The sequence below is a fragment of the Podarcis pityusensis genome, assembly GCF_964106645.2.
Source record: "Podarcis pityusensis genome assembly, chromosome: 4".
NCBI classification, from domain to species: Eukaryota; Metazoa; Chordata; class Lepidosauria; order Squamata; family Lacertidae; genus Podarcis; species Podarcis pityusensis.
Window position 1 is genome coordinate 86,633,418 of NC_138027.1, and position 26,145 is coordinate 86,659,562.

Genomic DNA, 26,145 nt, shown 5'->3' on the forward strand with positions numbered 1-26,145 from the left:
ATGCTGCTGTTTGAATATACGTAGACCCAGAAAGTGGAGCTTGGCTCATATTTGTATCATGAGACATTGCTGCTAGTGCTAAATACTAAATGCATTTATATCACACGGTCAATGGCTTTCCATCTTTCCAACTTCACGGCTCGCTTTCCACACTGATCTGTCCACGAAGGAGCTTTTGAGCACCTGTCAGAAAATCCCCGCATGCTGCTAAAGATTCAGAGGCATGTGCTAATATGCAGACCCATGGATAAAAAATGAGAGACATTGGAGAGCTGTGACTGGGTACCTGGATGCTTTCTAAGAAGACAAAGAGCAGGTGAGCAAGTAAAGAGGATGTTTATGTTGTTGTTGTTGTTTAGTCGTTTAGTCGTATCCGACTCTTCGTGACCCCATGGACCAGAGCACGCCAGGCACTCCTGTCTTCCACTGCCTCCTGCAGTTTGGGATGTTTATAGAGCAGGTAAATGGCAGAAGGGGAAAATATTGACCTCCTCTCCGCCATAGCAGTGTGGACCAATTTTTTTCAGTTTGGGGTTCCTTCCTTTTCTTGTTTTTCCTCCCCCTTAAACCACACCTCCACATTTCAACACCAGTCTGAGATTTTCTTTGCAAAGCCCTCACGGAAATTCATCGGGGTTTAATGTGGATTTCTCCACATTTTTGCCAACCCACCTTCTCTAATGCAATGCATTTGTTGTATTTTATTTCTACAAATATTTGCATTTTATGCACACTTAGCATCGGCATGATCATACACATTACTTGGCCAGAAACTGCAAAATTTGGAGAAGTGTCAGTTCTGAAGTTTGACTGCATTTTGGTTTGCATAGCATTTTGCAAAGCGCCATTTTGGTAGATTCGCCTTTAAATGTGAACCTCATCAGATTTCTCCCCGCATATCCAGCCAGGGCCATAAACCCCTTCTCAGTGTAATGCCCCTGTTTACTGCTACAAATTTCGATAGGGGACTGGTGGCTTCACTTGAGATATGCAACCCTTAGGGCTCTGCTAAGCGAGATGGCGGAGATTGGCCCAGTGTGGATTTCTGCAATGAACCTAGTGCTAAATTCTACCCACTTATTCTCTGAGCTGCATGTTTGGCTCTTCCTTGGTTCCTAAGGTTAGCGTAGCTCTTTGTCAGCTTGGCTACCTCATGGAGGCCTGTGCCAAGTGCATTCATTGAATATATGTCTGTAGAGACAGAAAACCTGATGACCTTCAGAGGTTGTTAGACTCCAGCTCCCATCATCCCTGACCACCGAACATTGTAGCACCGTGAGGGGAACAGGGGTCTCCTAACAGCTCTCAGCTTCCTAAACCAACTGTAGTTCCCAGGATTCTTTGGGGAAAACCATGGCTGCTTAAAGTGGTATATGGTGAAGATGGAGCCTAGCTCCCTCTTATATGGTCTGGAATCAAGATCTAACCATAGAGGAGTCCTTCTGATCCTTCCTAAGTGTGCCACAAACTTTTGTGGCTTCCTTACCTCACTTGGGCACCCATGTCTCAGGTTGGCAATACAAATACACCCTTCTGGAAGCAGAATATAAAATGGAAGAGGTGTGGGATATAGCTATTAATGATAAATTAACATGTACCATTAAGGTAAGATGGGGAACACACAGGAGAAATGATTTTGAGGAGATATGGAAGATGTTTGTAGAATTTGTACTCTTAACCAGCGGTTCTCAAATTGTGGGTCCCCAGATGTTGTTGGACTACAACTCCCATCATCCCTGAGCTCTGGCCTTGCTAGCTAGGTGTGATGGGAGTTGTAGTTCAACAACATCTGGGGACCCACAGGTTGAGAAAGGCTGGTTAAAACGGAAAGGGGTCAAACCATAGCAAGAGGTGCTGAAATTTTGGGAGGTTGGATAGTGACAATGGAATGGTCTTAGTGGCGGGGTGCACATTTTTATTCTTATTATTTATGATTATTACTTTGTCAAAATAAAAGAAAAAAGAAAAAAGAAATACATACTTCCAAAACCTTCTATACACCAGCTGTGTGTCGTATTAACAGCATTTATGCTTTTACCCTGATCTGCTAGAAACCCTCACTTTCTCATCTCCCTCCCCTACTGGGGAAAGGCTCGTCCCACATTAACAATGGGTCTTTTGTGCTCCCAAACGCATTCCACCACGCCCAATATCCCGAGTTTTATTTCCCTCACACACATAACATCTTTCTTTTTTTTTCACCCATAGCTTTACCTGTGTTCCTTGGACTTTGTGAACATTCCTCCGACTTGTTTTTGGAGGGGCGAAAGGAGCAGCGAGCGTACTCTGAAATCAGGGTCAGGATCAGGGCTGGCCCAAGATTATGACTACTTTTCTGCTGCTCTGGGCAATTTCCAACTCTAACCCCCCCCCCCCCCACCTTGTCTTATTATCATATGCACACACTAAAGCTGCAATCCTGACCAAAGTAGGCCCCATTGAATTCAATGGGGTTAGGAATGTGCTGGAAAATACAAATAGGTGATGGATAGAAGACAGGCAAGAATGGGATTTTCTTAGGGTGTGAGGCTGAGAGAAGGGAAAACCTTCTCACTGGATTTGTGTGTGTTATTATTTCTAATGTTTTTCTTTTCTCTTTTCTTTCTTTCTTTGCTTTCCTCTCTTTTCTTTGGTTGTTGTTTCTTCTTTCTTTCTTGATACTGGTTCCAGATATAACCCTATTGCATTGTGAGAACTTTAATAAAAATCTCTGCAAAAAAAGAGGAAAATTATAAATATTTTACTGTGATATTCTGTCCCTGTTGTTTTAAAGATTTGTCCTTGTTTTACTCCCGGATCCTTTACAACAGTGCCCAAGGCACCACATGACTTCCCCCAAAGAATCCCTTTAAATGTGGGTGTTGAGAAATGTAGGGGGGAAACTACAGTTCCTGGGATTCTTGGGGGTGAGCTAGGGTTACCAGACGTCCCTGGTTCCCGGGGACAGTCCCCAGATTTGCAAATCTGTCCTCAGACAAATTCTGTCCCCAGAATGTCGCCAGATTTGCAAATCTGTCCCCAGGAAACTTGGCAGCGGCAGCCTCAGCAGCCCGGAGCCAGCCTGGTAGTGCAGTTGGCTCTGGCTGGCTTCAGGAGCTGCTTGCTGCTCTCTGCCGTGGCGCCCACCATTTTTCCTCACCGGAAGTCCCCATACAATGTGTTGCGCAGAAGACACATCATATGGGGACTTCTGGGAGGCAAACTCGGGGGCTCCATGGCAGCAGGCAGTGAGCAGCTCCTGAAACCAGACAGAGCCAACTGCGTTAACAGGCAGGCTCCGGGCTGCTGACTACCGCTGCTGCTGCCACTGCAGAAGGGGAACCGGGGACGTCCGACAGTACAGATCTCCTGCCCCCTTCCCCTTTTGTTTTGACTGATTGGGGGAGGCTAGGGAGTTGCAGGTGGGCGGCCGTTGCCCAGTGTTTTAAAAACTCTGCGCATTTATGTTTCACAGTTTGTGAAAGAAGGGCTTTGCACCTTTATACAATATGCATGTGTGCTTGGGCCCAGGGTCTTTTGCCTCACCATCCCCAGTAATGGCTCCCTGTTGCTACTCAGCTTCAAAATAATAATAATAATAATAATAATAATAATAATAATTATAATTATAATTATAATTATAATGTGTCCCCGGATTCACTTAAAAAAATCTGGTAACCATAAAGGTAAAGGTAAAGGGACCCCTGACCATTAGGTCCAGTCGCGGACGACTCTGGGGTTGCGGCGCTCATCTTGCTTTATTGGCCGAGGGAGCTGGCGTACAGCTTCCGGGTCATGTGGCCAGCATGACTAAGCCACTTCTGGTAAACCAGAGCAGCGCACGGAAACGATGTTTACCTTTTTGCCAGAGCGGTACCTATTTATCTACTTGCACTTTGATGTGCTTTCGAACTGCTAGGTTGGCAGGAGCAACGGGAGCTCACCCCATCACGGGGATTCGAACTGCCGACCTTCTGATTGGCAAGCCCTAGGCTCTGTGGTTTAACCCACAGCGCCACCAGCTCAATCCTTTAAATATGTGGTGTGTATGCAGCCCAACTCAGGGAAGCTCACAAGTTCAGAGGACTCTGGTTTATTGGTTTGCTTACTGACTGAATCTGCTTTTCAGACAGGTATTGACACCTGAAGCAGCTTTCTGTCATAAAGCAGAGAGAGACCATCAGGCTCACAAATGAAAAAAGCAAGACATACACTGAAACAGGGAGAGCAGAGAAAAGGTGGAGGAAGGAGATCAGTTCTTCAGGGCTGGAATAAAATTGGCCATCTGTAATAATGCAGTTAATTTTTTTATTATTTTTATTCAGTTTTACAAATGACAATGACATTTAAATAAAAATCATAATCATAAAAATATGGGATTCCTTGAATCACTGGACTTCCCTCCATGGGTTCCATTGTTAATCTTATTCAACTGCATCTAATAACGTTCTCCACTTTTCATCCAAAATTCTATTCTTACCATAGTTCTTGTTACATTACAAGTGCTATTCAAATCCTGCTAATGTTTTAAATTGTTTACAGTATTATCCAAGATAACTTATAATTTCCCCCCATTCCTTGTGAAAGTTTTTATCTTTTTGGTTTCTAATCTTCCCGGTTATTTCCGCCATTTTGGCGTATTCCATCATCTTTATCAACCATTCTTCTCTTGTAGGGACTTTATCTTCCTTCCATCACTGGGCAAAAAGTATTTGCGCAGTTGTCATCACATACATAAATAGTTTTTTTTCTGCTCCTTTGGTATTTCTGCCCCTAAAATTCCTAGTATAAAAGCTTCTGGTTTTTCCACAAAAGTTATTTTAAACATTTTTTTAACTCGTTATATATTATTTCCCAGTATGCTTTTGTTATCTTGCACATCCACCACATATGGTAGAAAGTCCCTTCCTTCTCTTTACATTTCCAACAAATATTAATAAGAATGCAATTCAGATCAGGCTGGTCTTCCATTGCTGGTGTTCTCTTGCTCTTTTGAATGATGGATGGGGTCGGATGAGTGAATCTCAGTGTCTCTCAGTTTCTTATTTCTCTAATCTGAACTTTAGTTCTTCAAATCAGAACTTGCCATTTTATTTTATTTTTTTTAAAGTCCTCCTGATAATTCACTTGCACTTTAGTGCAATTTTTCCCCAATATATATAATTTGGGGGCAATTTTCCCTAAGACACATTTTTGCAAAGCAATGTCCCTCTAATAAACACACAGCTTTATTGCTGCCCATAGACCCAAAATACACAGTACAACAATAGTATATATCAACAGGTATTAAGGTGTAAGATCGTCCTTGCTAGTCAACAGAGGCTGCACATACTGATTTTTTATTTTTACTGCCTTTGAGAGGAATTCTGCTACAGCCAGTGTAATAGTATCAGACTTATCCTCAAGGAGGACCTTGACACGAAATGAGTCAGCAATCCCAGGTTGTTCTATTAGTATTGAATGGCTCTAATAAAACCCTTTTCCCCACCACACTATTTTCACTAATAGATGCACATTTTATTCCTGGGCTGTGCATTCTTGTGTACATTTCCAGGCTGGGGAACAGCATTGTAAAATTCGGAGGAGTGCGATTTTTGAAAGAGGGCTGTGTTTTGGTTCACAGATTGTGTCAGAAAGGGTGGATTTGAGAGCCTCTCCTTTCAATGCAAACAGAGTAGAAATTCTCCCCAGTCCCTAGGTCTGGGTGTCCTCTTTCTCCAGCTTGGCTTCTGCAACAGTCAACTAGAGTTGAACATACTTTCAGGAATGGAGGGGGAAAGTAAGTTCCCTGCAGCTGCTCCTTCTTTGGCTGATGGATAGAGCCAGGACGGCTTCCCGGTTGCCTTGATGTTTATTCCTGAGAGGCAGAGGACTGCAGCCTCTCAGTGTCTCTCAATCCCCTGGCTGATGTAAGAAGCCAGAATACACTTCTCTTCTGCTTCTCCTCATTGGGAAGCTAAGTGGTTCCCAATTAGCTAAGTTCTGTGGACTCCCTGTTTTTCAAAAGCCAAGCCATGGAAATGTTGAAAATGTTGATATCTCTATAGTAGTTTTCGTTATGTGAATTGTGCCACGGACCCCTGGCTGTGTTACGTAGACCCCTTGGGGGTCCCTGGACCCCCAATTAGGAACTACTGCTTTAGAGTATTAATTGATCAGGTGTTCTACCAACCTACTTATTATGCTACAATTTGCAACCCGTCTTTCTCTTTGAAGACACGCAGGGAGACTTACAGTTATGGCTGAGGAGGAGTTTGATCTGATTTCCATCTGAATGTGAATCCACCCAATTCTCACTTCTCAGACCAAGGCAAGAATCAAAATACAATTATGCCTTGGAATTCATTCTTCTCTGAATTCTGTGATGACGAATGTGTATAAAAAATGCATGTGTCAAAGGTGTGCATAAAAATGCAGTTATGAGTGAAAGTAACATACAGAAATTAGGGAGAATTGCTTGCAAAAATGTGTATGCTGGGAGAAATCGGCATTGAAATGCTGGCAAACTTTCACGAGGTTTTTTAAGCAAGCAAGCAAGCAAGCAAGCAAGCAAGCAAGCAAGCAAGCCACAAATCACTCTAAAATGTGGAGAACTGAATTTAAACCAAAACCAAAATTAACAGATTTGTCCAGCCTTACAATAAACCAAATAAACAAAGAAATAATTCCAGATCAGCCACAGAGCTAGATTTCCCCAATATATCTATCATCTATCTATCTATCTATCTATCTATCTATCTATCTATCTATCTATCTACTATCTTTCTGTCTATTTATCATCTATCTATCTATCTATCTATCTATCTATCTATCTATTTATCTATCTATTGGGAGACTGTTTACCAGGCCCCTAAAGTAGCTTTTCTCGCTTGTCTTCTTTTAATCTGATACCTTGTTGTTTTTCTCGGGCTCCTTCCGTCCTTTGCTCCAGCTGTTCCTTTGCTCCTATGCTTCACTACCCAACACAGAGCAGCTTTTGTGCGTTCCTGACATCCGCAGCAGATGTTTGTCTGACTCCAGTGCTCCTGAGCACCTGTCGGTTTGCCTTCCCCCGCCCTCAAAACTCTTATTTTAAAGAGCCCCTCAGAGCAAACACATCTGGATCTGCTATGGGGGGGGGAACCTGGGGAGGGTGATTTTAAATTCGACATGCCTGCTCCCCGCCCCACCGGTCCAAACCACAGCCTCCTCAAGGCTGCTTTTCAGTGTCACATAGCTCCGCCACTCAATTTTGCATACAACAAGGACCACGACTTCGGACCAACTTAGAGCCAAGAGTGACCAGACTGAATTTAGGTCAGAAAAAGTGGGACTTAAATTAACACAATTTACTTTCTTGTTCAGCGTTTCACCTAGCCAGCAATGCCTCCACCTAGAATATTGAAGTCCGGCTACATTTTTTTTAAAAATGGAGATTCCACTGAGAATTATCAGGGGTTGGGTAAATAAGAGATATATATGCAAGTGCGAACCAGCTGTTATTTATTGAACGAACCACCTTCTACTGATGAATCTTTCATCTGTTCAGAAGGTTGTATTACCAACCTTACTGTATGCTTATGAAACATGGACCACTTACAAACACCATCTCCAACTCCTCAAAAGGTTCTAACAATGGTGTCTGTGAAAATTTTTACACATCACTTGGGAAGACAGGAAAACTAATTCCAGTGTAGCAAAGATCACCAGTGTCGAAGCAATGATTCTTCAACATCAACTTCTTTGGACTGGTCATGTGCAGATGCCTGATTATCATCTTCCAAAGCAACTACTGTATTCCGAACTTAAAAATGGAAAGCGTAATGCTGGTGGTCAACAAAAGAGGTTAAAAGACTCTCTCAAGGCAAATCTTTAAAAATGTAGTATAAACACTAGCAGCTAGGAAACACTGGCCTGCAAGTGCAAGTGCTCCAGTTGGAGAACAGCCTTTACCAAAAGCTTTGAAGACGCTTGAACTCAGGACGAAAGGGAGAAACATGCTGAGACGAAGGCACGCTTGGCAAACCCTCACCATGATCAACTCCTGCCCGGAAACCTATGTCCCCACTGGGGAATGATGTGTGGATCCAGAATTGGTCTCCAGAGTCACCTATGGACTCATTGTTAAAACCGTGTTCATGGAAGACAATCTTACTTGGCTATGAGTGATGACCAAAGAAGAAGACTGATGAATATTTCATCCATTCAGAAGCTCTGGACTTTTCAGGTGATAAAATTCAGTGTGTGTACAAGGAACATGAACCTGTTTCTCTTTGTCGCTTGTCTATCTGTTGTTCAGTGCCTGCAGTGGCATTCTTGTTTGATTATGATATCAAGAATGGCATAAGCATAGTTTTTACCTTGATGGACGATACAACAAAATGCCTTATGAAGAGAGACTCTTTCTGTGTGAACAACCATTTGCCATTACTTAATACAATGTCCACTATATGCATACCCAAGAAATCGATTAATAAAACCCCTTTTCACGAAGGAAACAAATCTAACCAGGGCAGAGAGCGTAAAATGGCTGCTGAGTGATACTGATGACTCTGTGACTTATAAGGTGGATCTCCATGCCTTGGCAGTTAGGAAGATTAGGAAGAAAGAACTGGATGGGCTAGCAGTCAGTTGCAAAAGGGGACTCAGAGATCTAACTTGAGCATTTTATTTGAGAATTACTTTTTATTCTGTGCAATAAGGAATTTTGGTGGATTTGATCATGGTTTTACTGCACATGTAGCAACTGCTGTCTCTCTCTCCCCCCTTCCCTTCTTTGGATGATACCATGGCCTTTGGCTAGCACAATAAAAGTTTATGTTATGTTATAGATTTAAGGGGAGGATGTGGGTGATGCTGTGGTCTAAACCACTGAGCCTCTTGGGCTTGCCGATTGGAAGGTCAGCGGTTCGAATCCACCAAAGGGGGTGAGCTTCCGTTGCTCTGTTCCAGCTTCTGCCAACCTAGCAGTTCAAAAGCACACCAGTGCAAGTAGATAAATAGGTACCACTGTGGCAGGAAGGTAAAGAGTGTTTTTGTGTACTCTGGCACTTGTCACGGTGTTCCGTTGCACCAGAAGCAGTTTAGTCATGCTGGCCACATGACTCGGAAAGCTGTCCGTGGACAAATGTCGGCTCCCTCAGCCTGAAAAGCGAGATGAGCACTGCAACCCCATAGTCACCTTTGACTGGACTTAAATGCTCAAGGGTCATTTACCTTTACCCCCCAGAAATTAATAAATGCCAGGGTTTTGATTAACTGGGATACGGATTAAAGTGCAGAACTGTGCGGGACAAGGAATTCAGGGAATTCCCAGGCTGGCTTATGCAAACCAGAATGGCTGGGCAAAGAGCAAACCTGTTAACATGACAAAAGTTGGTGATGGGCCACTGGGGAGTGAGATGTTACCAAGGTGATGAGGTGTATGTTTGAGGGGGCAGGAAAAGGGTTTCTGGGAAGAAGAATTAGGAAAAAGAGCTGAGATCCACCTTTCCAGGAGGCTGGCTGCAGGCTGCTTCAGCTGCTGCCTCTTAAAATGACCATGTTATAAGATCTTGACTCCCTCCATGCAGACTGAAGGTGTAAATAGGTGAACAAACCATATTTCTTAAAGCCACAACAGTCTCCACTGCATCTTCAAAGGGACACAGGCCTCGTGTGGGTGCCTGTGACTCCGTGGGTTCTTGCCACCGCTCGGCAGAGAGAGGGGCAGGCACCCAAATTTTGTAACGGTATACTTTTTTTAAAATAACAATTTTATTTATAATTTTCCTTTATATAGTTTAACAATAGTTCCAACATTTCAATCCTTGACTTCCACCCTCCTCTTTCTGAGCTTCCTTCAATTTATTTTATCATTTCCACGTTTGTAACTTGTACTTTAAAAAGCTACCCCCCCCCCATGAAATCCTTCGATCTTCACTGCAATCACTTAGCAAACAGCGTTGCTGGAAAAGTTCCCCACCCCCAATAAAATGCATCTGGAACAGATCTTTTTGCTGAAATGTCTGCCACCAATGTCAGTTTCCTCTGATCTTGGCTATTGCCTGTGTCTTCTTCCTGTGCTCCAGCTGACTGTCTGAGACCCTCTCTGCTTTGCAGCATGTTTCCTTCATCCATTTGTATACCTGCCAGTCATTGTCACAAGGAACTTCCTGCTTCATCCCTGCTTGACAAGGTTAAGCCAGACTGATGATCTGCAGTTGTGCTTCACTTCATCTCTCCCTCCTCCACCCTGCTCCCCCCCCGCCCAGATTATTTCTGAGCAAATGTGAACTCTGTGGTATGTGTTCATTGCTGAAGGAAGGCCAAGTGTTAGCCTCTGTATTTCCACATTGGCTAATTCTCCAAGGAGTGAGAATGTAATGACATCTATGGGGTGGAGGGGAGGATAGAGGAAACGGCTCTCTCTCCCCCCCCCCCAGCCCCCAACCTTCTCCCCTCCCAATCTTCAGGAATGAACTTTAAAGCCAAATCTGCCAGTCTTACTTAGGCATCAGTTCACGCACTGCTGGAAATCCTGAGCGATGGGATTGCAGGAATCATACGAAGATATTGTTAGGAGTATTGCTGTCTTGATTACTGAAATGAGCCTATCACCAGGCAGCTAACAGAATTCAGAGGTACCCGATTCTAGAGCAGATTTATGCTAAGTCATTTTTACCAAAGGTAATGCATGAAAAAACCCCACATGTGCCTGGGAGATTCTGCAGGAGGCTGCAAGCCCAGGAAGCACAATAATAGTAATAATAATTTATTATTTATACGCCGCCCATCTGGCTGAGTTTCCCCAGCCACTCTCCCAATCAAGTGTTAAAAACAATACAGCATTAAATATTAAAAACTTCCCTAAACAGGGCTGCCTTCAGATGTCTTTTAAAGATAGGATAGCTGCTTATTTCCTTCACATCTGAAGAGAGGGCGTTCCACAGGGTGAGCATCACTACCGAGAAGGCCCTCTGTCTGGTTCCCTGTAACCACACTTCTCGCAATGAGGGAACCACCAGACAGCCCTCGGTGCTGGATCTCAGTGTCTAGGTTGAACAATGGGGGTGGAGACGCTCCTTCAGGTATACAGGACCTCTCCTATATAATTTTGTTACAGCACAAGTGAGGAGAGTGCTCAGGGAAACTTTCCTATCCCAGTGTTGTTTAGGACCTTTCCACCCTTTAAATGTGGGTCTCCCAGTGCTTTATTCTTTTTTAAGGGGGGGGGGAAGGTGCTGGTAATCACTATGAATTCATTACAATAAGTGCCACACTTTTAACATGGGTGTGTGTGGGGGGGGGTTACTGCATACCCTTGAGTACCCTGGGGAGGGGGGGAGCACTACACATGGTGACCATTTCTGACTTTTCAAAGCTCAAAAAGATCTGGGACAACACTGGGATGGGGAGGACGTAATGTGGACGTCCCTCTATTAATGAGACAGGCAGGTGCAAAGCCACATATTGCTCAGGTGTGGACAAGCCCCAGGATGCCAGACTAGGTGGCCTGATCCAGTAGGGATCGTCTTATGTTATCGTGTTACAGTCTCATCCATATGGCAACGTGATATGTGCAGCCGCTGCAGTTTTGAAGAGTTAAAAGGTACGTTTCCCTATTTTGCCGCATCCCGGTATATTATAGGTTGCTTCCAGACTGGTGTTCCAGACTGTGGGATTGGCACTGCTCTCACATACACCCCCATGACATCAGCATCAAAATGCTGGGCTGTGTTTCATTCCTTTTATATTCAGAGTCACAGTTTTCACAGAAAATCAGGTAAGTAAAAACAAACAAAGAAAAACCTGCTGCCAACGTCCCATTTGCAATGTCTGAACGGCCAGTTTGCAGTATTCAGGCTCCAGCTGGAAGGACCCATAGACATTTCAGTTGCCGCATAACTGGAGCGGGGATAGGGCAGGATGCAATCATATTGTACACTTCAAATGTTTGTGCATAGCACTAGCAAAGGTGCAAGATCCTGCTGGTGGGTAAATACATATCGGAAGGTATATGCTTGAGGGTTTCCTATAGACATGTAGCTGGCCACTGTGAGAACAGGATTCTGTTCCAGATAGGATTCAGCAGGGCTCTTCTCTGTGGCGTAGCTAGCCGCTCGGGTGCCGGGTGCAGTCCGTGCGTCCTGCAGCCAGGGGTGGGGCGAGCAGCCCAATGGGGGCAGGGCAAGCCACCAATGGAGCCAGGGTGTGCTGTGTGGAGCCTCTCTGCCACCTCCCCTTCAGCTGTAGAGCAGCTGAGGGAGAGGCGGAGGGCAGATGCAAGTCCCATGCTGCCGTTTCAGGCAGCGAGGAGCCTGCAGGCACCCAAGCCACCATGTCACTCCCAGGAGAGACGTGTGGCTCAGGCACGCTGCAGGCCCCATGGTAAGTGCTGGCCTCTGTGGTGTGGCGCCCAGTGCCAGCCACGTTTCATTACATTTGTTGACTGAACTAAAACGTTTTGTGAGCTCAATTTTTTTTAAAAAATAAAACCCCCCTATTTTTGTTATTTTGTCACCCCCCTCAGTGATGACCCCCCCACCCCTTTCCTCCGCCACTGGCTCTTCTTTTATTCTAGGTAAGCTCTTTAGGAGTGAGGGAATATCCGCACTGGTGCTTGTTTCTTGCAGTTCCACTCACACAGCACCTCAGCTTCCTGTACTTCACATCAACAGTAGGTTGCAAAATAGCAAAATTAAGTAAAAAAAATTCATTCATAATAAATTCCCACTGTGAAAAAAAGGTTTCAAGTGCTTATGCACACAATGTTAAGTAAATAAACCAGAAAATAACACTTGCAGCTCTAAGTATCTTATTTTTCCTTCTTTTAATAATTTCAATGGGGGGGGGCCTGACAAGAAATTTTCCACATCGGGTACCACCTAACCTTCCTACGCCACTGCCCCCCCTCAGCTCATCAGTCAGGCTCTGAGTCCAAAGCCAGCCCCTCTCCTTGCCCCTTTTCAATGGAAGACAATAACACAATGAAATTCAGAACAGTAACAATTTATTGCATGTTTATTCAAAATCAATTAAAAACTATTTCATTTAAGTAATGCAAGAAAATCGATCAGCTTGATCCAGTGACAACAGAGAGAGCCATTTTCACTTGGACGATGCAGCGAGCTTTTTTTACCCTGCTCTGGACTGTAGGACTCGAACCAATGGCTTCAGGATACAACAAAGGAGATTCCGACTGAACATTGTTCAACAGAGGAATGGACTCCCCTGTAAGGTGATGGACTCTCCTTCCTTGCAGGTTTTAAAGCAGAGATTAGATGGCCATCTGTCATGGATTCTTTCTTTCTTTCTTTCTTTCTTTCTTTCTTTCTTTCTTTCTTTCTTTCTTTCTTTCTTGTTCTGCCCAATCTCAGTCCATATTTTATGGCTGCTTAAATCATCTGTCCCCCTCCTGATTCTCAGCGAGTGCCTCTTCTTCTGCCTGTCTTTGGCCAGCTGAGACGTCCAAATCACAACTCCTCAATGATGATGTCATCTGGATGGAAAAGAATGAAAAAGAGAGAAAATCTGTTCAGTCCTCTTGGGCTTCTTGTAGCTGGAGTCAGTCTGGGTGCTGCCCTCCCAGGGCAGGTGGGAAAGGCCTGCCAGGCAGGGAGCAGGTCCTGCAGGACTCCCAGCAAGAAGACCTGGGAGGTGTGTCTTGGGCAAAGAAGGGACAAGGGAGTTCACTGTCCCCAAGGTGTGGGGCTTGCTTACCTTCTTTCAGATTATTTCTGAAGCACGCCAGCTCCGGCCGAATCACTGTGTTCTGCAGAGGAAAGACAAATCTGAGTCAGTTGACATTATGAACCCCACCCTGGATGGGTGTAAGAGAAGCAGCCCCATCCAGGAAGGATGGAAGCAACCAAAGAACTGAATACAGGAAAGCAAAATACTTACTCTTAGGTTTGGGAATCTTCGTGAAAGGGCCAGCAGCAGGGATATACTGCTGGCCCCTAATTTTCTTTGGTCTTCACTCCCCAAAAGGGCGTAATATCGGAGGTCCTGCAGGATGAAAGAAATGGGACAGTTAGTTGGGTAAGGGACAGCGGGGCAACCCTAAAACCACTCCTAGTGCTATCAGGATACTTACGGTAAGCAACTGGAGAAGGGTGCTAGTATTGGGGGCTTCTAGGAGGAGACCCCCCAGCAGGCTCTGGAATGGTCTCTTCAGCTCCTGTGGGAAAAGAGAGAAGAGAGGTTGAGTGCTGCTGGGTTAAATTTTGTAAGAGTGTAAAAAGAAGAAAGAGCTGTGCAAAGAGAACTTAAAGCAGAGGACATACCTCTTTGTCCTCCTCTGCGCTCCCCAGAACTGCCTCTGTTGTTCTATGGAGGATTGCGCTCACCATAGAGGGACTGAAGTGGGGTCTCATAAAACTGGAGAGAGAGAGGGAAGGGGTTAGACACTGCCTCCTCCAAGTCCCCCTTGTCCCCTTCTCCCTCCTGCCTGACTTGCCCACCCAAAGCTCCCCCTGGAGTTCTGTCCCCCTGCAGCCCCACCCACCCCAAAGATCCCACTCACCTCAATTGCAGGAGGGCCTCGAAGGCCAGGGCCAGGCTCAGGGGGCGATCCCTGAAGTACTCCAAGTGCCCGAGGATGTTCTAGAAGAGAGCAGAGGAGGAAAGTCAGCTCCTTCCAGGAGTCTCCAGAGGATGACTCCAACCCCAGACGCCAGCCCCTCTCTGCTCCTCCCTCCCCATGGGGGTCCCTCACACCACCCATCACTCACCAGAATGGCTTTGGTTGTCTCCTCCTTGGAGTACTTCAGGGTTCGGAGCCCCCTGAGCCGAGCTGCCTGGCAGTCCTGGATGATGCCCAGGAGATACAGCTGATCTTTGTCTAGCAGCTGAAAGGCAAAAGTCAGGCTGTCAGTTCCTTGTGGGGGGAGGGCTCCTCCACATCTGAGAGTGCAGAGTGGAGTGCAAGAGGGGGGCAGGTCCGAGGGATCCCCTCCCTGCTCTCGTTTTATCCAATACTCACCGCAGCGGAAGGGATGTGGATTCCCAGCACATCTGCAAAGTGAAGGACATGGGGATTGGTGAGTTCCTCCCTGAGCCCCTTGCAAGGCTTTTCCAAGAGTTTTCTCCTGGATTCCAAGTCCAGGATTCCAAGTACAGGAGAAGGACACCCCAGGCCTTGGGGGCCAATCCTAACCTCATGCCCCCAGAACATGGCTCCCCAGGGAAGATGCCCCTCCCACTGACAACTGCCCCCCTGCCTTGCCCCACAACACAGCCCCCTGCTTCCTCCAACAGACCCCACAAAATGGGGTGGTTGCTGGGGGGGGGGCAGTTGGGTTTCCAGATGCTGTCGCAGATAGGCGGGTTGGATCCAGCCATCTGGCTCTGTGCATCTTTTTACTAGATGCCCCCCTAGCCCATTCCTGCCCTCCTCCGTCCCCAAAAGGAGGGCCACTTGCTCACCCGACACCGCGGGCTGCTCCAGGACTTCTAGGGGGGCCACCTTCTTGCAGCTGATCAGCCGCCTTAAGCGCCTGAACCTAGAAGAGACGAGCAGAGAGAGCGACTCAGAAGCTGGCAGTCCCAATTCGTGTGTGTGTGTATGAGGAGGGGCGTCTGGCCCAATTCCTGCCATCTCTCTGCAGTTCTGTGACCTGAAAGGGCATTGGCAGAGCTGGAAAGAGGCAGCCCAGAGCATGAATGGCTGGCAGAGAGAGAAAGGAGGCCCCAAGTGGTATGGGTTCAAGAGCTCCAACCCAAAGGAAAGACAAGCATTGCCAGCTGTTAAAGGGCTGCTCTGCCTTGTCTTCTTAGGACTGTCGCAGGAAACCGCTCCCCCCAATCATTCAGTTTGTACAAACTTCACACTCACACACTCAACACTCACACACTACATACGCTACGCTTCTGTTATAAATCCATAGAAAATCAACCATACATCGGATTTGCACTGTTCCACTTTTATTTTACTCCATGAAGGAAGGACTACAAAATGGGGAAGGTTTGATACAGGGCAGCCATAATCCCTTGAGCATACCAGCACATACACAGGAGCCCTGCCCAGTTGCTATGCCAACCCTGATGGTCCTAGACAGAAGACCATCAAGATCACAAAGAACTTGCATATGGGAGTGGATTCAACACGGACTGGAACAAAGGACTATGATCAGCTCTTCCCTCTGGGGGCAGGAAACTGCAAACTCCCCTCTGTCACCTGGAAAGTACTCATGGGGAGGGGGAAAGGGGGAACCAGCCAGGTGACAGGACACTCAGGTTACCACCACAACTCCTCCCTCAACCCCTCCTTTCTGTGATGTAGGTGTGCTGTATCTGAGGGGTGGTCTTAGGTTACACCCCTTCTGTGATGTACGTATGATGTTTCTGGGGGTGGTCTTGATCTACAGGGTGGCAATTCCAAAAGTCTTTATAAGGCCTTGCACATCATTTTTCTGGGTTCCTCCTCTCTCCCGCAGGTGAGGGGAGCCCCCTGTTGCAACAGATCAATAAAGGCCAAGCCTACAGGCTACTGTTTTGCTCCAAGTTATCCTGGTTGGTGTCTTTGTTTTTGTCCAAGGGAGCCCTCGGATTTTTCCGTTAACAGTTTGGTGACCATGCTCAGGGACTCTTGGTTCTCCTGTGAAGGTGAGGGGGGAGATAGAGGGGATCGGGCGCCACTGGGCAATCTTAGCCCAGGGATCCTTTTCCCTCTCTCTGCCTCCTCTTTGCGGGCGGTAATCAATCGTCACCAGAAAGCTCAACCAGGGGAGCAAAGGCAAGGTCAAGCCGGCCAAAGAAAAGGATCCCGGGATCCACAAGGGACATTCAAGGACGTGAGTATGGTTTGAAGTTAGTACATTGGGAGGGGGGTGGAAGAATAATGTCTCCACGGCAGCTGAACTTTTCTTTTTTCCTCTCCTTGACGTCTTCTCTCGGAGTGTGGCTGGAAGCGTCCTGGAAGTCCTTCTCTCTCTCTCTCTCTCCTGATTCCCTTCTTCGGAGCATGACCAAAGGGATCATGGAAAATCTCTTTTTCTCTCTCCTTGACATCTTCTCTCGGAGCGTGGCCGGAAGCGTCCTGGAAGTCCTTCTCTCTCCCTCTCCTGATTCCCTTCTTCGGAGTGTGGCCAAAGGGATCATGGAAAATCTTTTTTCTCTCCTTGACACCTTCTCTCGGAGCGTGGCCAGAAGGGTCGTGGAAAATCTCTCTCTCTCACTCTCTGTCTGTCATTTGCTTCCTTTCAAACCTTTGTCTTCTCGGACCCCAATCTGGCACTGCACTGTGCAAGTGTCCAGTAGGGAATTCGGACATAGTTCTAAGGTGAGGCAGGAAGCTGTCGTGAACGGTAGAGCGAGAAGTTCGGGAAGAAGACGGGGCCCCGCACTAGGATTAGTTTTGTGAGCAGCGCTGAGTGAATTCCAGATCCGTGGTTTTTCCGGGTTAAGAGACCCGTGGTTTCCAGGCTAGTTGCCTGTGGTTTTAGTTGTAGGCAGGGATTGCCTTTGTATTTCTACTAGCCTTCTCCGGTTCCGATCCGTCGGAGTTTTGCCCAGAAAGGGCCGAGAGGGGCACTTGAGTGTTAGACTGAATAATACTGATAGGATATTCTTTTCTCTTCCCCTCCCTCTTTGTCCCTCTCTTGTATCTCTGTTTATGTATCTCCTTGTGTAACTTGTTATTGAGCAACCCCCCCCCCCCCGGTATTAAAGGAAAATGGGAGCTCACTCTTCTAAACACCCTAGCTGGACTCCTCCTGGCAACAAAGCTTCCGTGAAGCCTTTTTCCCCCAGAGAGGATTCTGATACCCCCCTCCAGTTTGTTATCTCCAACTGGGCAAATAAAATAAAATAAATTAAAGGGACAAAATGGTCTTTCCAAGTACAAATTGCGAGACTGTTGTAACTTTTAGTGGGTGGCTTAGGCCCACCACCTGAAACCCAGGGCACAGTGGCCACCTCAGGGATCCTTCAACAAAATCAGGGTGTGAACCCTTAAGGAGAACTGAGCACATCAAATTTGTGTTGTTAAACTATAACCTAAAGCTAGAACATGAAACCGTAAACTTAATGGTGCTCAGAAGGCAATAGATATAATAATAACCCAGCCTGAGAGCCCACGCAGTAGAGATCTTAGTTTCTCTAAAAATGAATAAGAGATGTACTCAAAGGTTTAGAAATATTTAAAGGGTTTGTGTTTACATTGGCTTCGGCATCCACAGACTGTTCTTAAGTGCACATAGTTTTTAAATTGCAAGCTTGCTTCAAAAATTTTAAATCTAAGGAAGCCATGGTGGGCCTTATCAATCTTAAACAGGACAAAAATGAGAATGAAGTGTGCAAATGTTTGTTATTTGAGAGAGGCTCCAAAGAGAGACTTCCTCCGAGTGGTAAAAAGAAAAAAAGGAAAAAAATCCTGTATATGTGCTTACTTGTGTTCTGAAAGGAGAATTGCCCCACCTCTTTCCTCTATAGCTTAAGTGAGGAGGATGATTTTAAGTTGACGGTAAATGATGTTTTGTTGCAACTTTTGAGTTTGTGAGTCTACATCCGTGTTCCAGTTTTTTTGTTCCAGTATTTTGGAATGTGCTGTGAAGAAACTAATGTTTCTGCTGCAAAAGCCTAGTTGAGCACAACTGCTCTCTCAAGCTAAAATGCAGTGTCTGTATTTCATTAAGCATATGCCTAAAAAAATAATAAAAAATGGTGTTCCTTCTAAGAAAATTTGTTATTAAAAGGTAGAAGCTCCCATAGTCAGCAATTGTCTGTCTGAGTCCTGATATCAGTCTCTGTAAGACTTCCTGGCCTCTTTTCTTGGAAAATGCCCCTCCCCCTGTTTCAGTCTTTTTCAATTCCCCCCCCCTTACTTCTGTGCCAGGTAAATTTACTCCTGAGCAAGCTTCCTTTAAAAGGAAATTGCGGGGGGGGGGGGGCAATCTTTGCTAAAGGTACCCTGCATCTCAATTTCCTATGTGTGGTAATTTTAAAATCCTTATTAGGTTTACTATTCCTATGCAAGTTCAGAAAAATTGTTCACTTTTGTATACCTTTTAAATCAAATCTATGGCTGTTTAATTATTTGTGAGTGGTTATATCAATTGAATTAACCCTATGGTTATAAAATATTCTCTCCCTGATTCTCTTCCTATCTTATCTTAGGAAAACTATTCTTCTTTTAAAGATCATTTCTCTAGGAACTTGCACTCTTTAGTCTAAGGAAGTAAACTCTCACTCAAATTAGCTTCAAGATCTGTTAAAAGGGTTCTGTATAAAGTTGGGTACTTTTATTTTCCTCTTCCTTAGTACATGTGTCTGCTTGCTGTGTTTCCTTTCCCAGTTGCGCATCTATACTTAAATGTGTATCTCTTTGGTAGTACAAATCTTGCTGTGAAATCTTGATGTGAACCCTATATTTTGGAGGGTTGGACTAGATGACCCCAGGGTCCCTTTCAACTCTCCCAATTTGTGGCTGTGTGGAAGGTCATGTGTCTGCAAGCATTGGAGGGTAATTCTTAAATTCTGGTGTGGTGATGAGTTGAAATTCAGCCCAGCTTTGCTCTTTGTTTTTTAAAAGGTGAGAGGTGAGAGGTGAAAGCCGTGATGTTTTGAAGCAGAACTAGTAATATCAAGCATTTGAGTGATTACAGTGTTTATCATTTTGTCTATTATTTACAAAAATCAGACTTAAAAGTCTTTTCAAAGTTTAAGCACATACAAATTCATAATCAAGTAGAATGAGCCTTGACCATCCTGTAAATAAAGGGCAGAAAATTTTGTCTGCAAATGGTAAGGCTGAAATGACTGAGAATGTTAAAGATCCTATGAATTCTGACTCTCTGGCCATTTTTACTCATAAATAAGAGAATGGTTGATTGTTCCGCGAATGACCAGAGGGGCAGCACAAAATAATGATAGTCCTTTCCTGCACATAAAGAAAGCACTCCCTTTGCTTGGGCTGCAGGAAACATGATCCCTTAGAACTGAGTTAACAGAAATTTAATTTGACCAACTTCTATTGTTAGCTAAGTTTCTTGTTTTGTTTTAAATCTAAATCTATTTTTTAAATCTACTCCTTACCCTTCCCTTCCTTTATTCTAATTTAGCCAACAGATGCAACACTTTCGGACTTCCGGGTTAGCGCGATCGGCTAATGGCGGATTCCCTCCGAGTTCCGGAGGGAATCGGCTTGACAGGGGCTGGGTCTTGCCGTGCCGGCGACACGGGGACCCTCAAAAACCACGGGCATAGGAGCCCGTGGACATGGTGACTCGGCGGGCATCGTTAGCGCCCTCCCGACTCGCGAAGGAGCCTTTTTAAAGGCTACGGAACGGGTGCCGGGGAGTGGCGTGGTGCTGTGAGTCTTCTGCTTCCCCTGCCGAGCGAAGCCGCATGCCATTTGTCGGAGAGCGCTGACTTCTTCCTATTAAAATTTGGACTTAAAATCAAGAACAACAACCCGTGAGTAATTGGGAAATTGGATTACAAATAATTTGATTATGAATTTGGCACGAGCGGGGGAGGTGAAAAAAAGGGAAGTCCGCCCCCCCCTTATTGTAAACAGTTTGAAGCAAGGAGCTGTCAACTAAGGTTGCGTGAAGAATTGGGGTAATTTGATAAAAGATATAAATTCCACAGATTTAAAGGACTAAGCTAATGTGCCGGAGGACAAAAGTTTAATTATTTGGACTAAGTACCACCTTTCTCAAGCCCGGGAGTAACCCGTGAAAAGAGCCTGCAGAGGATTTATAGAAAACTTTTGACAGCTGTCAAATTAGCTGTCAAAGCCGGAAAAATCAAAGCTTAAATTCTAACCGGCTATACTGCTACAAAATATTGAAAGTAAAGAAAGACTGATACAAATAAACCTGACTTTTGGATCGGAAGGGAAAAGAATACTAAGTAACTAGAATCCCTCTAGAGGGGATTCTTGGATATTACAAGAATGGAATTAGGTCGGGAAATACGAGCTGACTTGCAAGAGCTTATTTTTCTCATGGGAAAGCTGCAAGAGAGGATCGAGCAAGGCCATGTTTTGTCTACAAGTCCTACGAAACCGAAGTCAACAGAAAATATACCTACTGAGTTGGAAAGGGACTTGATGCTCAAAACACAGGCAGCTGGACAAGAAAAGAAACCAAAGATTAAGACATCAGCTGAACAGGAGGAGCAGAAAGAAGGGGTGGCTGAAAAGTTACAGAAGATAAAAGAGAGCCGGAGACCTGCCAAGAAGAATTCCAATTCGACTAAGATGAAAACTGGATTATTTGGGACATATAGACTTAAGAAACAGAGTTGGAGCTCCACCTCTAAACAAGTAGGCCTTGCTGGAAGAAATATGGTTAACATGGAGAAGGTACTTCCCCGACCTGGGGTGTTCAATATGAAAGATTTTCGAAGAAGCCGGCGGAAAGGGACTGAGAGAGATTCGAGAGCCTCGGACGTAAGGTCACCAGGCTAAAAAGATGGACTAATTGGACTTTGGTTTGGGATTGAAACCGGGAAGAGAAGGGTGGGGTTTAGAAGTCCAAAGGGGGCCTGATTTTTATTTTGCAGTGTAAAACTATATGCTCTTTATTATTATAAGAATGGGGAATCTGTGGATGGGAATTAGGGACAATCTTAGGGAAGGTATTTTATAATTTGTTTTTATATCTCTTTTTTTTAATCTCTTTTTATGTATGATTAAGGTATATATTCTAAAAATTGTTAAATAATCTAAATTAATGGATAATAATGAATTAAGGTTTAAAATTATTATAAAGAATCACATTAATAATTTATGGTTAAGTAAATTAATAAATTATGATTAGGACATTAAGGATAAAAACTTGCTTGAATAAACAATCGGAGTTGGAATACAATAAGGGGAGGCGTGGGGAAGTCATGAAAAGAAGTTATTGAAAATGAGACTTAAAAGGTGGAATTTTTTATGTTGTGTTTTGTGTTATTTTTGTGTGTGTTTTTGTTTTGTTTTTTGTAACCTTTTGAAACTTTAATAAAGATTATTAAAAAAAAAAAAAAAACAGATGCAACACTTTCAATGGTATAAAAGGTTTGCTGAAATATGAACTCTGCACATGCACAGAGGCTAGATCAGCTTAGAAAAAGGAGGGGAAAGGTTGGAGAGCGTGGGCTGCAGGGAGAAACTCATCCAAATTTCCTTGTGTAAACTTGGAACCATTGAGGGAAATCACCCTTAATGTCTCCTTTGCTCCAGGGGTTAAGTACAAAAGGGTTAAGTACTGGACCATCAAAAGTCAAGAGGTTGCCAAGTTTCAAATCTTAACATGCCAAATTCTTTTCACAGGTAAATATCAAAGCACTCCCACTGTGAGTTCCTCTCTTGAGTAGTCCCCCCCCCATGGGATTTAAATTTTATAACAGGTTTTGTTTATGTGCATTTTAGGAACAGCATTTCCTGACAGACTTCTCACATGAAATAATTTTCCCTTTTAACAGGATATGGGAACCTCTAACAAAGTGTTTGTCCCTTCTTTTCTCTCACAAAAAAAAAGTGTGTGGGGGGGGATACAAACAGCAATTTAAATATTCTGTACCCAAGATTCTCAGAAAAGTCATTGCATTTGTATTTCTTTTCGTCTTTCTTCCCTTACAGCCAAACAGTCACTTTCTTTCTGTTCTGCGAAACAAGTCTGAATCCCTGCTATATTAGTTGACTTTCCTCTATTTCTTTATGGCTTTGACACCTTTTAAGTTACAAATAATCTGTTTTCATTTATTAAATCAGTTTTTCCATGATGCCTATGAAATTAATTGAAGCACAAACAAACATTGTTTGTGGAATGGTATTTGTTTACCTTTTTATCAGATAGCACATGGTGAATTTTAAGCTTTTTTCCCATTGTTTTTCCATTTTTTCAGTCCAGTAGTAATCTGTGTGGTTTTGATAATATCTTTCTATTATTGGTTGGTGTCTTTGTTTTTGTCCAAGGGAGCCCTCGGATTTTTCCGTTAACAGGACAGCCCTGCCCTTCCTGGTGAGGGAGGAGACTCTGGTCCCTGGTGGACAAGAGAGCTAAAGCTGTGGGGGGGACCCGGGACTCACACCCCGCCCGCAGGAGACCAAGTGAAAGCAAAGGAATGGTACTTACAGCCGGCACATCTTCTTGATGAAAAATCCCCTCCCCCTATCTAAGCTAACTACCTAGCTAAAATTCCCACCCAAGCCTGATCCCAAACTCTGATCCCACTCCCAACCCCAAACCCAGCCCTAACGCTAAACCTAACCCCCACCCTAACCCTACACTTACCCCTAACTATTCTTCTATAAACAAAAGAAATATGTGCACAAATGTGCACAAATATGCGCAAATACACACAAATGCGTGCAAACACACACAAACATGCACAAATACACACAAATATGTGCAAATACGCACAAATGCACGCAAATACGTGCAAATGCGCGCAAATACGCACAAATGCGTGCAAATATGTGCAAATGCACGCAAATATGCACAAATGCGTGCAAATGCGCACAAATATGCACAAATGTGCACAAATGCGCACAAATATGCAAAAAATAAGAAATAAGAAATAAAAGAAATAAAAAAATAAAAAATAAAAACAAATAAATAATAATAACAAAATAAAAAATAAAAATAAAAAGTAAAAAATAAAAGTGTTAAAATAAAAGTGTTAAAATAAAAAATAAAATAAAAATAAAAAAATAAAATGAATCAAATAAAAGTAATAAATAAAATAAAAAGAAAAATAGCAAGCAAACCTCTCCTCTTCTACAACCACCACCACCACCACTACCTCTCTCTCCTGACTCTCCTCACTAACCCACAATGGCCGCCTGCAAGTCAGAGGCTTTTAAGGGAAGAGCAAGAGCTGTCACAAAGGAGGGCAGGTCCTTGTCACCATGGCAACCCCTCCACCTGTATGTGGCCCCTCCTGAGAGGTGATGCTTATCTGTCAGAACTTGGAGGTGCCTTCTGTTCCGACTGCAGCTGGGCTGTATCTTCTATCCACAGATTCACATTGGCATTTCACGTCCTTCTTGCTGCAGCCCCATTTCCAAAGGGAGACCACCCCCACATCCTTTAAGGCAGGCTAGGGGTCTCCATAGCACAGCATTGGACCATCTGCTTTGCATGCAGGCCTTCTGTCCTGGGAATGTCCCCCCCCCCCATTCAAAACCCTGGATAGCTGCTGCCAGTCAGCGCAGGATAGAAGAAGGTAGAAGAAGGATATTGAGCAGCTGGAAGGTGAGCAGAGGAATGCGACCAGGATGATGAAGGGTCTGGAAACCAAGCCTGATGAGGAACAGTTGAGGCAGCATGGAGGTATGTTTAGCATGGAGAAGAGGAGAGAGGAGAGCCATCTTCCAATATCTGAGGGCTGCAAGAGGGAGCAAGCTTGTTTTCTGCTGCTCCAGAGGGGAGGGCAGGAGAGGCGATTCGGACTAAACATTAGCAAGAACTTTCTGACGGTAAGACTCTCTGGGACGGTGGTGGACTCTCCTTCCTTGGAGGCTTTTAAGCAGAGGTTGGATGCCAATCTGCGAGGGATTCAGCTTCAATTTGGGGAGCGCATGGCACTGGCCTACTTTACAGGGTTGTTGTAACCACACAAGGCTGTTGAGCATCTGAAAGTGCCTGGCAAATGTTGAGCCTTCCATTTCATTGTGGGGAACAGCACGTCAGGAGGCGTCCCTCAACTTCCGTTTCTTCTCTCTCCTGCAGCCAAGGGGGCCGGGCTGGATTACCAAATAGGCAGAGTAGGCACTGGCCTATGGACCCCACACATTTTAGGGGTCCCGTGACAATGGATCAAAAGAAGATTGATTTGATCTTGAAAGAAAACAACAATCAAGCTTTCTTAGTTCAAGGTTATTCCAGTGTGCGCACGAGGCCTGCCCCCCTGCCCAGATTTTGGCTGCCAAGGGGCCTCCACAGGGTTTAATCCAGCACTGCCCCATGAACAGCCCAGTATATCTGAAGGAGCGTCACCACCCCCATCGTTCAGCTCCATCCCCACCCACTGAGGTCCAGCTCCGAGGGCCTTTTGGCAGTTCCCTCACAGCGAGAAGTATTCCCTGGTTACAGGGAACCAGACAGAGGGCCTTCTCAGTAGTGGCACCCACCCTGTGGAATGCCCTCCCATCAGATGTCAAGGAAATAAACAACTGTCTGACTTTTAGAAAACATCTGAAGCAATTTCCCCAAATACTTTCGTATGCTATTTTCACTAACCAATACAACACTAGGCACATTTTACTTGGAAAACTGCACTGAAAAACCTGAAGACGTGCAAATTATGAAGTATAGCTGCTTTGGAGCTTGCACTTTGGTGAGAAGTACGTATTAGGCACTTTCTCACTGAAATGCAACCAAAGTTGAGTTCTCCCTCCATGATAAGGTGGTATGAACACTATAATTATATCTCCCAATTTCAGTCTCATGCAAAAATGTTTCAGGCCATATACAGCCATGATGGGCAAGAGAAACAATGGTTAATATAATATAATATAATATAATATAATATAATATAATATAATATACAATACAATACAATACAATACAATACAATACAATACAATACAGCAGTCATCTGAACCTGTCTCTGGCAGTAATCAAGACTCACAGACACCTTGTAAGGCAGGGAACAGGAGTAAAGAAAAACATCGCAGTAAATATGTCAGCCAAGCAGTTTGGACTCCTAAAGTTTATGTTGCCATGGAAGCCAAATGCAACATTTGGTATATCCAAACTGGCTTTTGGCGGCCAATGCAGCCAGAAGTACAATAAACCTGTAATTCCTCAGGATGTCTGCCTTCACTAGGTGTATCGCAACAGCTTCTGAGCTACAAATCTCCCTCTTTGGCTGTTTGCGCTTCTTCCTGAGAGAGGGGGTCTTACAGTTAATTTCAAACGCAATTAAAGTTCAAAGATTTACCGCGGTGATGGGGGTCTCCTCCAGATGTTGCCAGCTTACTACTAGCATCAGTCCCAGCCGGCGTGGCCAACAGACAGGGATGATGGAAACTATGGTCCCAAGCAACCAGAAAACCAAGGAGACAGCACTAACAGGAAAAGATGCTAGCTGCTTGAGGAAAGATTCCATTCAGGCCTGACACATTTCAGAGTACGGTCAAACCTTGGTTCCCGAATGGCTTAGTTGCTGAACAAATCGCCTCCCGAATGCAGCAAACCTGGAAGTAGGTGTTCCGGTTTGCGAGCGTTTTTTGGGAGCCGAACGTCCGACGCAGCTTCCGCTTGA

General features: G+C 44.7%; 1 protein-coding gene across 1 annotated transcript in view; it reads right to left on the reverse strand.

Moving 5' to 3' along the window:
- Positions 1-12,932: 12,932 nt before the first annotated feature.
- The window catches only part of LOC308476378 (uncharacterized protein), a gene marked incomplete at its 5' end in the record, with an annotated part of 43,956 nt that continues 30,743 nt past the window's right edge, over positions 12,933-26,145 (reverse strand). Inside the window, 9 exons of the mRNA XM_081003921.1 lie at positions 12,933-13,438; positions 13,660-13,711; positions 13,843-13,947; positions 14,036-14,119; positions 14,226-14,319; positions 14,465-14,544; positions 14,673-14,789; positions 14,924-14,955; positions 15,367-15,443. Of these exons, the coding sequence (XP_080860047.1) occupies positions 13,413-13,438; positions 13,660-13,711; positions 13,843-13,947; positions 14,036-14,119; positions 14,226-14,319; positions 14,465-14,544; positions 14,673-14,789; positions 14,924-14,955; positions 15,367-15,443 (667 nt within the window). The 3' untranslated portion in view covers positions 12,933-13,412. The remainder of the gene's footprint in view (positions 13,439-13,659; positions 13,712-13,842; positions 13,948-14,035; positions 14,120-14,225; positions 14,320-14,464; positions 14,545-14,672; positions 14,790-14,923; positions 14,956-15,366; positions 15,444-26,145) is intronic.